Source organism: Saccopteryx leptura, chromosome 3 (genome assembly GCF_036850995.1).
Source record: "Saccopteryx leptura isolate mSacLep1 chromosome 3, mSacLep1_pri_phased_curated, whole genome shotgun sequence".
NCBI lineage: Eukaryota > Metazoa > Chordata > Mammalia > Chiroptera > Emballonuridae > Saccopteryx > Saccopteryx leptura.
Window position 1 is genome coordinate 187,463,312 of NC_089505.1, and position 12,487 is coordinate 187,475,798.

The window sequence follows — 12,487 nt, forward strand, 5'->3', positions numbered from 1 at the left end:
ATTTAAGGGGGAAAGCCTTCAGTTTAGTGCCATTTAATATGATGTTGGCTGATGGTTTATCATATATGGCCTTTATCATGTTGAGATATTTTCCTTCTATACCCATTTTGTTGAGAGTCTTAAACATAAAATTGTGTTGTATTTTATCAAAAGCCTTTTCTGTGTCTATTGATAAGATCATGTGGTTTTTGTTCTTTGTTTTGTTGATATGGTGTATTACGTTAACCGTTTTACGTATGTTGAACCATCCTTGAGATTCTGGGATGAATCCCACTTGATCATGATGTATTATCTTTTTAATATGTTGTTGTATTCGATTTGCTAGTATTTTGTTTAGTATTTTAGCATCTGTATTCATTAGAGATATTGGTCTGTAGTTTTCTTTTTTTGTGCAGTCCTTGCCTGGTTTTGGTATGAGGGTTATGTTGGCCTCATAAAATGTGTTTGGAAGTATTGCTTCTTCTTCAATTTTTTGGAAGACTTTGAGTAGAATAGGAACCAAGTCTTCTTTGAATGTTTGATAAAATTCGCTGGTATAGCCATCAGGGCCTGGACTTTTATTTTGGGGGAGGTTTTTAATGGTTTTTTCTATTTCTTCTCTACTGATAGGTCTGTTTAGGCTTTCTGCTTCTTCTTGACTCAGTCTAGGAAGGTTGTATTGTTCTAGGAATTTATCCATTTCTTCTAGGCTGTTGAATTTAGTGGCATAAAGTTTTTCATAATATTCTACAATAATTCTCTGTATATCTACGGTGTCCGTGGTGATTTCTCCTCTTTCAGAAAATGATCAAATAAGGTTCAGCTCTGTGTCACACAGACCTTGGACCATTGGCTGGAGTTTTAATTTGCATGATGTTATTACATTATGTATTTGTCAGGGGAGATTTCATGAAATTCCCATAATGTGGTTACACTGCACATTATCCAAACTAGAATAAGCCATCTCTGGGCTTTCTCACAGACTGACAGTTCAATGACTTCCTTATGACTTTGCAGCAAATTTAAATATGTGGGGGCCATTGTAAAGCTTCCGTATTCCATACATGTGTTCTTGGGCTTGTGGCATTCTGGAACACCCAAAGAAGCACTGTTAGAACAGTACCTCCCAAACTGCAGATCACCTGAGCACCACACAGGCATGTGGGGTTTGTTTCCTTGTCCACTGAGGGGAAGAATGTAGGCTCCTGTGTCTGACTGCCCAGGTTCAAATTCAGCTCTACCATCGAACAGCTCCGGAATCAGGACCATGTCCTTGAATTTTCTGTGCCTCGGTTTTCACATCTGTGAAATGTGGATAATGTTACTACCATATAAAAAGGCTGAGAGACTCAAACCCACAGGAACGTGTAAGAAGACTGCCTGCTGATTGTAAAATGCAGTCAGTTATGGGGAAAGTGGTTTGCAATGCATTCTGTTGCTGGAGGTGGGCATGTGTGGCAAGTGGTAATTTGCCCGTGATCTCCTTCCCAGGTGTCCTGGGATAGCCCTGTATCGTTACTTCAGTTCACTCCAGTTAGATGGCTGCTCGTTGGACTCCATGGAGTGCAGCACCCTCCACTCCCTGGATCTTGCCTCTCTACCCCTGCTTCTCATCTCAGAAATAACATTCTGGGTTTACCAGCTTGCAGCCCTCTGCCTCCTCTCTGGGTCCTGTCCCCCCCCCCCGCACGTGTGCCGGTGGGCGCACACACACATACACACACAACGGCATGCTATGTCTGACCTATATACCTGCTCATCTCCCAAGACAGCCCGAGCACATCCCACTCTACAGAGCCTTCCTGTGTGCTCCCCCAGCCGCCCCTCTCTACTGAGCCCCCTTTGTGTCCCATTCTGTGCAGGCTTCTATCTAGATCACTTGGGGTGGGAGGGAAGAAAGTGAGTACTTTACCTATTTATTTACAGAGGTCTCCTACAGAATTTTTATGTTTCTTGAGGACAGGGATATAGTCACTTGGGATGTATTTGTGGTGACAATGCCCAGTACGAATTAGAAAGAAAAATAATTCATTTGGTGAGCAAATGAATGTTTGAGCTCTAAAAGAGGCCGTGCCCACTTCTTTAATCCTGGGATCACATCACGCATTTGTGAATGGAGCTACTGTATTTTTTGCTCCATAAGACGCACCTGACCATAAAACATACCTAGGGTTTTGAGGAAAAAAAAAAAAAAATATTCTGAACCAAATGGTGTGTTAAAATATTTAATAAAATACCATATTTTTCACTCTATAAGATGCACGGGCATTTCCCCTCCACTTTTGGGGGGGGGGGAGGGAGTGCATCTTATGGAACAAAAAATACGGTATCTGAAACCTTTTCTATGAGCTTGCGATTCTCAAAGATTCTCTAAGAAGCTCACTCAACATCATTTCTCATAAAGTTGTTTATTTATTTTTATCAATTTTTAGTTATCTAACTCTGTTGTCTTTAGGCACAATTTGAGGGAGGGGCGATGGGTGGAAAAAACGAGTAATAAGGTTGACAGGTCCCTCAGGGGTAGGACAGTGTCCCTGAGGCCTGCAAGCCCGGGTGCCATGGGACTGCGACTCTGGTCTCTGTGGTCCTTTAAGAGGCTATCCTTGCTGCCATTTAATACCTACACTGATAGGATTTCTTTTTTTTTTTTTTTTTTGTATTTTTCTGAAGCTGGAAACGGGGAGAGACAGACAGACTCCCGCATGCGCCGGACCGGGATCCACCCGGCACGCCCACCAGGGGGCTCTGCCCATCAGGGGGCGATGCTCTGCCCCTCCGGGGTGTCGCTCTGCCGCGACCAGAGCCACTCTAGCGCCTGGGGCAGAGGCCAAGGAGCCATCCCCAGCACCCAGGCCATCTTTGCTCCAATGGAGCCTTGGCTGCGGGAGGGGAAGAGAGAGACAGAGAGCTAGGAGGGGGGGTGGAGAAGCAAATGGGCGCTTCTCCTATGTGCCCTGGCCGGGAATCGAACCCGGGTACCCCGCACACCAGGCCGACGCTCTACCGCCTGATAGGATTTCAATAACAAAAATGTCTGCCTTTTATGCATAATACAAGGCTTCACCTTGAAGACAAAATGTCATCAAATACACACGGCTTTGTATTTTCCTGGAGTGGTCGCTTCCCATTCAGGGATCAGGATGGCTCCTAGTGAGCCCTCAGTGTGGTTCCCCCACCCGGCTCCCACCCTGCCGGCAGAGCTTCAGGTGAAATAGAGGAAGAGGACTGCAGCTTGCTGGGGACAGAAACCCGCTGTGTGGGTGCTGTTCCCTTGTTTGTTTGCTGCCCCTGTGCCTACAGCCCTGGGCACCTGGGGTCTTCCCCCCCACCCACCCACCCAGGGAGACCGTGGAGCTGGGGCTCCTACCCTTGGCCGGTCTCCTGTCCTTCAGGCTTTGTTCTTCACCTCATATTGAATTCCTTCATGGTACTGGTTTTCAAAATCCATTTCCTGTTATGGGGTTCACTCCATAAACATCTGATAGGTTGTTTTATTTTTAAAAGACTCAAACATTCCCATGCTCTATACTATATTTTATACTTCAGAGACCCTCTGCAGAACAGCACAGACAGAGACCCCCTGCAGAACAGCACAGACTGTCAGATTAACATAGTCATTGGTTCCCTAAGCTGCCTTTTAACAAGGTTCTCCTAGGCAGCAAGCTATATTTGAATTACTCATAAATGTGTCTTGGTAAGGAAGGCAGTAGTTCTGCACTGGTGTCCACAGTGTGGCCCCAAACACAGACCGCAGCCAGGTGTGGCCAGCACTGCCCCTGTGCCCCATGGTTATGTGCAATGGAAGGTGGCCTGTCACACTACAGGACATCATATGGGGCATATTCAAGTTGGGGATGCTTCTTAGCTGGCCTGAGTCTCTTTAGCCTCTGATCAGCACCTAGGATTCTGCCATCATCCACTATGTGGCCTGTGGTTCAGAACAGCAGTGCGTGGAGGGCTCTTCCCAAATCAGGACCTAACACTGATAATCAGAGCAGTAGAATGACCCGCTTCTCACACTCAGCAACTTGACCAGACAAGATTAGAGTGGAGTTAAGTACAACACAAAGAATAGCTTGATTTCATAGCCGTGCACAAATCCAGTATGAGAGAGGGAAACGGGGCGAGGACTGGTTGTGTCCCATGTCGGAGAGCCAGTCCAAAGGGGTTCCAAAGAGGACAGTAATGCAGACTATGTTTTATGATAACAGTTTAATAAAACTAAAAATGAACAAACCAAGATTGCAACCTCACCACTATGTCTTTCTCAAAACCTGTATGTTTGGAAAAATCCTAATAGAAATCAGAAAATATTTAGAATCCAATCATAGTGAGAACTACATGTGAAAACTTGTGAAACGTAGCTAAAAATTATAACTTAGATGAAAATTCAAAGCCTGAAATGCATATATGGGAAAGGAAGAATTGAAGTTAATGATCGGTATGTCCATGTCAAGAAATTAGAAAATGACACTAAGCCCAAATAGATCAGAAAGAGGGAATTAATGTAGATGAGTAGTACAAAGGTTGGCATTTGTGTTAGGTTATTTCATTATAAAGCATATACCTTTTTAAAATGTGCCAAGGCCCTGGCCAGTTGGCTCAGTGGTAGAGTGTCAGCCTGGTGTGCAGGAGTCCCGGGTTCGATTCCCGGCCAGGGCACACAGGAGAAGCACCGATCTGCTTCTCCACCCCTCCCCCTCTCCTTCCTCTCTGTCTCTCTCTTCCCCTCCCACAGCCAAGGCTCCATTGGAGCAAAGTTGGCCCCGGGCGCTGAGGATGGTTCTATGGCCTCTGCCTCAGGCACTAGAATGGCTCTGGTTGCAACAGAGCAACGCCCCAGAGGGGCAGAGCATCGCCCCCTGATGGGCATGCCGAGTGGATCCTGGGCGGGCGCATGCGGGAGTCTGTCTGACTGCCTCCCCATTTCCAACTTCAGAAAAATACAAAAAAAAAAAAAAAAAAAGTGCCAAGATGTTCATATCTACATTAATATCTATCTGATGTCTGTTATAATATATTGAGTGTTTCTCTTTGCTTGAATTGTACTCAAAATTAATTTGTAGAAAGTGCAGGTCAGTACAACAAACATTAACTTTATATTTTTTTAAGTGTTGATCTTTTTTTATTGATTGATTTTAGAGAGAGGGGAGAGAGAGAGAGAAGGGAGGAGAGATAGCAGGAAACAGCAACTCGCAGTAGTTGCTTCTCATATGTGCCTCAACTAGGCAAGTCCAGGGTTTTGAACCAGCAACCTCAGTATTTCAGGTTGATGCTTTATCCACTGTGCCACCACAGGTCAGGCATTTATTATTTTTTTTAATGAGTGACTACAATTTGAAATGTAGGTTTTAGTGGCTTTCCAATTGGGCTTTTCCAGTTGTCTTTTCCATTGAAAACACACAAGACTTCCTGATCCTGTCTTATGGCTTGAACAATGCCTGCTCTAGGCCAGCCCTCCCGTATCTTGTACCTCTGTGCAGCTGCGCAGTAGGGTGGCTCTGTAACTCTTTAAGGAGCCTCCCAGGTTTCCAGCATGGATTGCCGTTCAGATCAGACCATCCCAAATGTACCCCCAATCCAGTGGGTACCTGTCTAACTCTTTCTGCAAAAATGCAGTCACAAGCAAGTAGAAACTCGATTTTTGCTCAACGAGGTAAGAAAGAGGCAGCAGTTACTAGATATCATTAGTTATGTGACTTAGATATAAAAATTTCCACTGGCAGCTTTTTCCAGCCTCTGGATTACTTTAATTAGAGATTCCCCTGAGCCCTCAAAGCAGGTAGGTGTTGGGTGGTTACAATGAAACTTATCAGTGCCTATCATGATTCCTGTGTAACTGAAATCAAATACAACCATGACAGAAGTCCTGGGCCGACAAGGGCTGCAACGGTCATCCTTACCTTTGACTTCCAATATTGGCTGCTTCCATTCAGAGGTGCTTGCTGCCTGTTTTATAATGAAACCCTGAAGGAACCCAGCCAAACCATCCCTGTGCGTGCTGTCTGGCCATCTGCACACCAGGCACAGTGGAGGAGTTACAGCCAAGACCTTGTGGCTCTACAAAGTCTAAAATGTTCTCTATTTGGACTTTTACAGAAAAAGCGAGCTCCAAACAGGATCATTGTTCTCTTTGACTTGCAAATATTCTCATAAACATAAACTTAACAAAATACATGGATAATACAACCTGAGTTCTGTTCTATCGGCCCTCACAAGGTTTTACCCTAAAAACAAAGCAGCAGTCTTGCTACCAAAACGTGAAAACTGCTGTATTATGGCACCGTCTCAGGGAGAGGTGCTGGTTAGCAAGATGAAACATTATTTAGGTAAGCCCTGCGAAATTCTTCAAATCTTTAAAAACTGACAATGACTGTCAGGGTGCTAGTGTTGGAGACATTATTTTGAACTCAAAAATTATCCTATTAACATTTGTTTCTTGTGACAAAATATAAATGCAGGCCTTCAATGAGTTGCTCAGTCATACATGGTTTAGAAATACATGGTTATTTTTAAAAATATATGTTCGGCCCTGGCCAGTTGGCTCAGTGGTAGAGCGTCAGCCTGGCGTGCAGAAGTCCCGGGTTCGATTCCCGGCCAGGGCACACAGGAGAGGCGCCCATCTGCTTCTCCACCCCTCCCCCTCTCCTTCCTCTCTGTCTTTCTCTTCCCCTCCTGCAGCCAAGGCTCCATTGGAGCAAAGATAGCCCGGGCTCTGGGGATGGCTCCTTGGCCTCTGCCCCAGGCGCTAGAGTGGCTCTGGTCGCAACAGAGCGACGCCCCGGAGGGGCAGAGCATCGCCCCCTGGTGGGCAGAGCATCACCCCTGGTGGGTGTGCCAGGTGGATCCTGGTTGGGCGCATGCGGGCGTCTGTCTGTCTCTCCTTGTTTCCAGCTTCGGAAAAATACAAATAATAATAATAATAAAAATAATAAAAATATATGTTCATTGATTTCTTGACAAAGCTAGTAGGATGTTGTTGCTTCCTGCTACATTTTAAAAATCATGATCTTATACTAGCTAAAAGAAAATTATTATTAACACTCGGCATCCACAGTCCTGTTGCCCCTAATTGGCTAATGAGAGTCCTGAGTGTTTGTGGGTCTGTCTCCTCAGCACTAGGCAAACACTGAATGCAACGTCTCCTGCAAAGTTCGCCCACCCAGAACGTAAGCCAAACTCCTGCTGCCTCCAGAACCGGAAGGCACTCACAGAGTCCCTTTGTGTCTTTCAAGGGTATTCCCCGAATCCCTCCGGTGGCTAATGGCTACCCAGCAGTTTGAGTCTGCAAAGAAGTTGATCCTGCACTTCACCCAGAAGAACTGCATGAACCCCGAGAGTGACATCAAAGGCGTGATGCCCGGTGAGTACAACCCAGTGGTCCTGTCAGCCCTGAGGGATGCACCACCTGCCCTGGACCGAGTCACAGAACAGTTGCCTGATGCTAAGGGCATTGAAACTCTCTCCACCCTCTAGGTGTTGGGTCTGTCCTGACGAAGTCTGACACCCTGTGGGTCCCACACAGCCTGTCCAAAACCAGAAGGGAGATGTGAGCGAGCCTAATAGGCATGGTCACAGGGAATATTTGGGAGGGGTACAAAAGCTACATCCAGTGCACAGCCCTGCCTGCCTGCCTGCCTACTAGGTGTAAATATGGCAGAGTACTGGGTGGGTGCAGTAAATATGGTCCTGAGCACAGCCTTCAGGAAGCTGCTGTTGTCTTTACCTGTTGTGACCTCTCTGTGGGGCAACTGAAGAAGCAAGAAAGTGAAGAGTTACGTGTACGTGTTCAGGTCTGTGGAATTCATGCATCTGGGGACATTATCACCTGATAGATCGGGCTTTCAAGCTGCAGCTCCTCAGTATCACAGGAGGCTGTTCAAATCCAGAGTCCCAGGCCCGTCCTGGCACCCAGATTCTGATCCAGTAAACTTGGATTAAGTCCTAAGAACTTGCACTTTTAGTAAACACTAGAGATCCTGACACCCGACCCGAGGTGCACAGACCTCCTTCTGAATGCCCCTCGTGCCCCAGACCCAAACTCCAACCCACTGCCTCTACCTGAAGACCTGGTACCAACGCACTGTTATAAATTTCCCAGGAAGTAATCTGCAGGCCCCTGTCCCAGAGAGAGATGCACACGTCCCACCATGCTTTAAAATTCCATACCACAGGTATTTACTAAACCACATGCCAGGCACTGTTCTAGAGCAGAGAAAGACAAGCAAAGCCTTGCTCCTGTGGAGCTTATGAGCCAGAGGGGAAAGGCAGACAGTGCACAGTTAGATGTGGGATGGGTCAGGAGGGATGAACACAGGAACAAAATCCACCCAGTGGAGGGATCCAGGCTGGTGGTGAGTGACCACAGTCAGAGAACTGGGAAGCCTGGCTCCAAGGGGACAGGTGAGCAGACACCAGAATAAAGTTGGGGACTGTGCCCATTCCCAATGGGAATGGAGTGCAAATAAGAGAAGTCAGAGCGCACAACCAGGAAACCAGGAAGGGCTTTCAGGCACGCTCTGCTGTGGTTGCTAGGCAGGCTGTTCATCGCCTCCTGGTTCAGATCTGGGGTTCAGTGTCAGTGGTAGTTCCCCAGATGCTGCTTCTGCTGCTGCTCAGCCAGGATGATGTCCCTGCCTTGGCCTGTGCCCATCTGGGAGAGGACACTTCCACTTCAGCATAGGCAGGAATCCAGGAAGCCTAGCACCTCTGCGTGCTGGAATAAAGAAGGACCTGAGCCAGGTCTGCTGCACATGAAGAGCACTGAGCACCTACGCCGCGCAGGCGGTATCTGGGGTCCCTTCTATCGGGCGGTGAGGATCAGAGACAGGACATTTACCTAGTGCTTATATGTCAGTCACTCTTCAGAATGACTCGCAAACATTAACTTATATCTAATATGTAATCCTAAGTGCTCTTCATGTGTTAACTTATACTTCTTCCCAACCTGAGTCCTCTGAGGAGGTATCGTAATCAGCTACATTTGCAGGTGAGGAAACAGAGTCACAGAGAGCTTTGAGTATCTCGCTGGAGGTCACCCATCTAGTGAGTCGTTGAACTGGGACTTGGACCCGGGAAGTTCAGCAGAAGCAGCTTCCCTGTGTGGCTCTGAGGGCTAAGGGCAAGCCAGAGATGAATGTGACTGCTTGGAAAGGATTACTGTATTTCCCTGCGTATAAGACACACCCTTTTAAAAAAAACTTTGGGTCTAAGAACTGGGTGCATCTTACACAGTGGTTGTAGTTTCTTTTACTTGCATTTCCTGCTCTATCGTGCTTGTTTTTGCGCTCATTGTTCTAGATTTTTTTACTTGCATTTCCCACTTTTTCACGCTTGTTGTCTTTGCACTTCATTGTTTCGTACCTGTATATTACAGTAGATTACGTTTTGCCACATTCTGCCCAAAAACAGCTTAGAAAAAATTTTTGTACAGTGCTGAATTCAAGTTAAAAGTGATCCAGTTTGCAAAAGTGAATAGAAATCGTGCTGCTGAACATAAGTTTTGTCCTCCTCCAACTGAGAAATCAATCCAAGACTGGCTACGGGAAGAAGAATCTCTACTGAAAACGCCACGGCAGAGGGAGGCCATGAGAAGCAAGTCAGCAAAGTGGCCTGATTTAGAGAGGGAACTGAAGATATGGATTGAGGAGCAAAGGGCAATTGGCACTCCTGTGTGCACAAAGATGGTTCAGCATGAGGCAAGAAGAATTGCTGATGAAAAAGAAGTTACTGATTTCAAAGGAGGACACAATTGGTGCTTTAGGTTCATGAAACGGAATGGACTAAGCATACGTACATGCACGTGACTTGCCCAAAAGATACTTGAAAGCTATGAGCAGAAGGTCCTTGAATTTCATTGTTTTGTCATTCAATGTCGGAAGACACATCAGTTTAAGTTGGGACAGATTGCAAATAGGGACAAAGTCCCCCTTCAATTCGATGTCCCAAGTAACAGAACTTTGATAAGAAGGAGGTGAAAACTGTAACTGTGAAGACAAGTGGACATGAAAAGAACCTTTATATGGTTGTTTTAGCTTGTTGTGCCGACGGAAGCAAGCTGCCTCCTATGCTGATTTCTAAACACAAAACACTGCCAAAAGAAGACATTCCTCGGCCCTGGCCGGTTGGCTCAGCGGTGGAGCATCGGCCTGGCGTGTGGGGGACCCGGGTTCGATTCCCGGCCAGGGCACATAGGAGAAGTGCCCATTTGCTTCTCCACCCCCCCCCCTCCTTCCTCTCTGTCTCTCTCTTCCCCTCCCGCAGTGAGGCTCCATTGGAGCAAAGATGGCCCAGGCACTGGGGATGGCTCCTTGGCCTCTGCCCCAGGCGCTGGAGTGGCTCTGGTCTTTGCAGAGTGACGCCCTGGAGGGGCAGAGCATTGCCCCCTGGTGGGCAGAGCATCGCCCCTGGTGGGCGTGCCGGGTGGATCCCGGTCGGGCGCATGCGGGAGTCTGTCTGACTGTCTCTCCCCGTTTCCAGCTTCAGAAAAATACAAAAAAAAAAAAAGAAGACATTCCTCGAGGAGTGATTGTCCACACTCATGACAAGGTTTGGGTGGATCAGGATGGGATGAAGACACGGTTTGAGAAAGTTTGGAGAAGGAGACCAGGTGGGCTCTTATGCAAACCTGCTCTATTGGTGCTTGATCACTTCAGGGCACACATAACAAAAAAACACAAAGAAGATTGCTGCAGAGCAAGAAACAAAACTTGCCATCATACATGGAGGCTTGACATCCCAGCTCTAACCACTTGATATCAGCATTAACAAACCCTTCAAAGCTGCCATGAGAGATGAATGGAACCAATGGATGAAGTCTTCTGGGGACAATTTGACACCAGCAGGAAGAGTGAAGAAAACAAATATAGGATGAGTTTGTACCTCGGTGAAAAGATCCTGGGATAATATCAAGATTGGATCGTTGTCAAGTCATTTAAGAAGTGTGGCATTTCAAATGCCATAGATGGAACTGAGGACGAGATAATATATGAAGACAGTGATTTGTCATCAGACATAGATGAGGTCAAGCTAATGAATGGGAGTTATGACAGTGATGAGGAGTTGTATGAATGTTATAATGAATAACACTTGAGGTCAATAACTTTCTGTAATACATTTTTTTTTCAAATTTCGGGCCCCAAAATAAAGGTGTATCTTTTACATGGGCGCATCTTATACATGGGGAAATATGGTAAGTCTTGAATTCACTTTTCTCTGTCTGAGCCACATTTGCTGATTTGGGAATGTCCAGCTCTCCTCCCCAAACTTCTACAGGCCTCATTTATTAGGAAGTTAATGTTCTTAAGTCTTCCAGCGTGATTTCCCTAATTAAATCACATGCACCACTTCTTTCAGGTTAAAATATTATCTGGAAAAAGCTTGTTTCCTCAGTCCCAGTTACACTCATTCATTTCTCTCCTATTTTTGGAAAGTGGTATCAAGTCTTTTCCACCTTCCTTTGCTTATGAGTTTTGCTGGTGTTTATTCTTATGCTGATGTCTCAGTAGGAGGCTAGAAGGAGGGAGCTGGCACATGTGACCTCACACTCACTCAGGAGGGTAGTCATAGCATCCCCTCCTGGGGACACTGCATTCACATGTGCCTCTAGGTGTGTCATGCCCAGCTCTGACACACTGAGGATGGTGTGTGGCAAAAGCCACCCGAAGCAACTGGGCCCAGTGCTTGAGGGACGATAGGTGTCTGTTTCATCTAAATCAGCTATTTCTAACTATTTTTTAGGCAGGATCATTTTTCTGCTTGGAAGCTTCTTCCCATAGCCTCACCTAATCCACCTGCCAACAGCTAGTGTGCGACTCAGCTTCTTACCTGCCATGACTGTGTCCTCACTGCCACCCTCACCCTCAGGTCTGTAGGCTAGATTCTCCAAGTCCTTCAACTGCTCTGAGACCCTGTCTCAGCCGTGTCTGCCTCCCAAATGCCCTGGCCTTCCTTGGGCTCTCAGAATGCACCAGGTGCCTTCTGTCCGCAGGGCCTTCCCATTCTACTTCCCTGTCCTCAGCCTCTCTGTCATTCAGCCAGCCCTCATAGACCAGGTTAGCCTGCTTCCCAGACCCAGGCCAGCTCTCCAGTGGTCCGTCCGCACTGCTGCAGGAGCCTGGCCTCATTGCCAGCATCCAGCAGTAACACAGTTTGTGTGGCTCCTCAGGGCCTGGCATCCTGGTTTCACAAGAGACCTGACTCCTAGCAGGCATTCCGTGAATGTCTGCTGACTAAATGAGACCTGGTCTCCTGTGGCCAGGAAGAGGCAGGACACTTTCTCATGGGAGTCAGCCGCAGTTGCTGGTTTTCTGGCCTCTGGATAGATGAGTGTCTCAGGTTTGGCTCTAGGTATATGAATGTAGGGGAGTTCCTGCCCCTCCAGTGCATCCTAACCTTGGATTCAGGCTAGACAACAACCTCATATTCCGAAATTTTCCATGCCCTTTCCTCTTTTAAACAAGTCTTCAGTTTATTGTTGGACAGTCATTAGTGTCATATGATGTGGCCA

The 12,487-nt window shown here is 46.7% G+C and overlaps 2 protein-coding genes across 5 annotated transcripts in view; one reads left to right on the top strand and one right to left on the bottom strand.

The window, feature by feature from the left end:
* NQO2 (N-ribosyldihydronicotinamide:quinone dehydrogenase 2) overlaps window positions 1–12,487 on the bottom strand; it is a 698,677-nt gene that overhangs the window by 402,757 nt on the left and 283,433 nt on the right. The window lies entirely within an intron of this gene.
* SLC22A23 (solute carrier family 22 member 23) overlaps window positions 1–12,487 on the top strand; it is a 204,375-nt gene that overhangs the window by 166,861 nt on the left and 25,027 nt on the right. For all 4 annotated transcript variants that reach the window (XM_066377043.1, XM_066377040.1, XM_066377041.1 and 1 more), the window contains exon 5: window positions 7,215–7,342. In XM_066377043.1, the coding sequence (XP_066233140.1) occupies window positions 7,215–7,342 (128 nt within the window). The remainder of the gene's footprint in view (window positions 1–7,214; window positions 7,343–12,487) is intronic.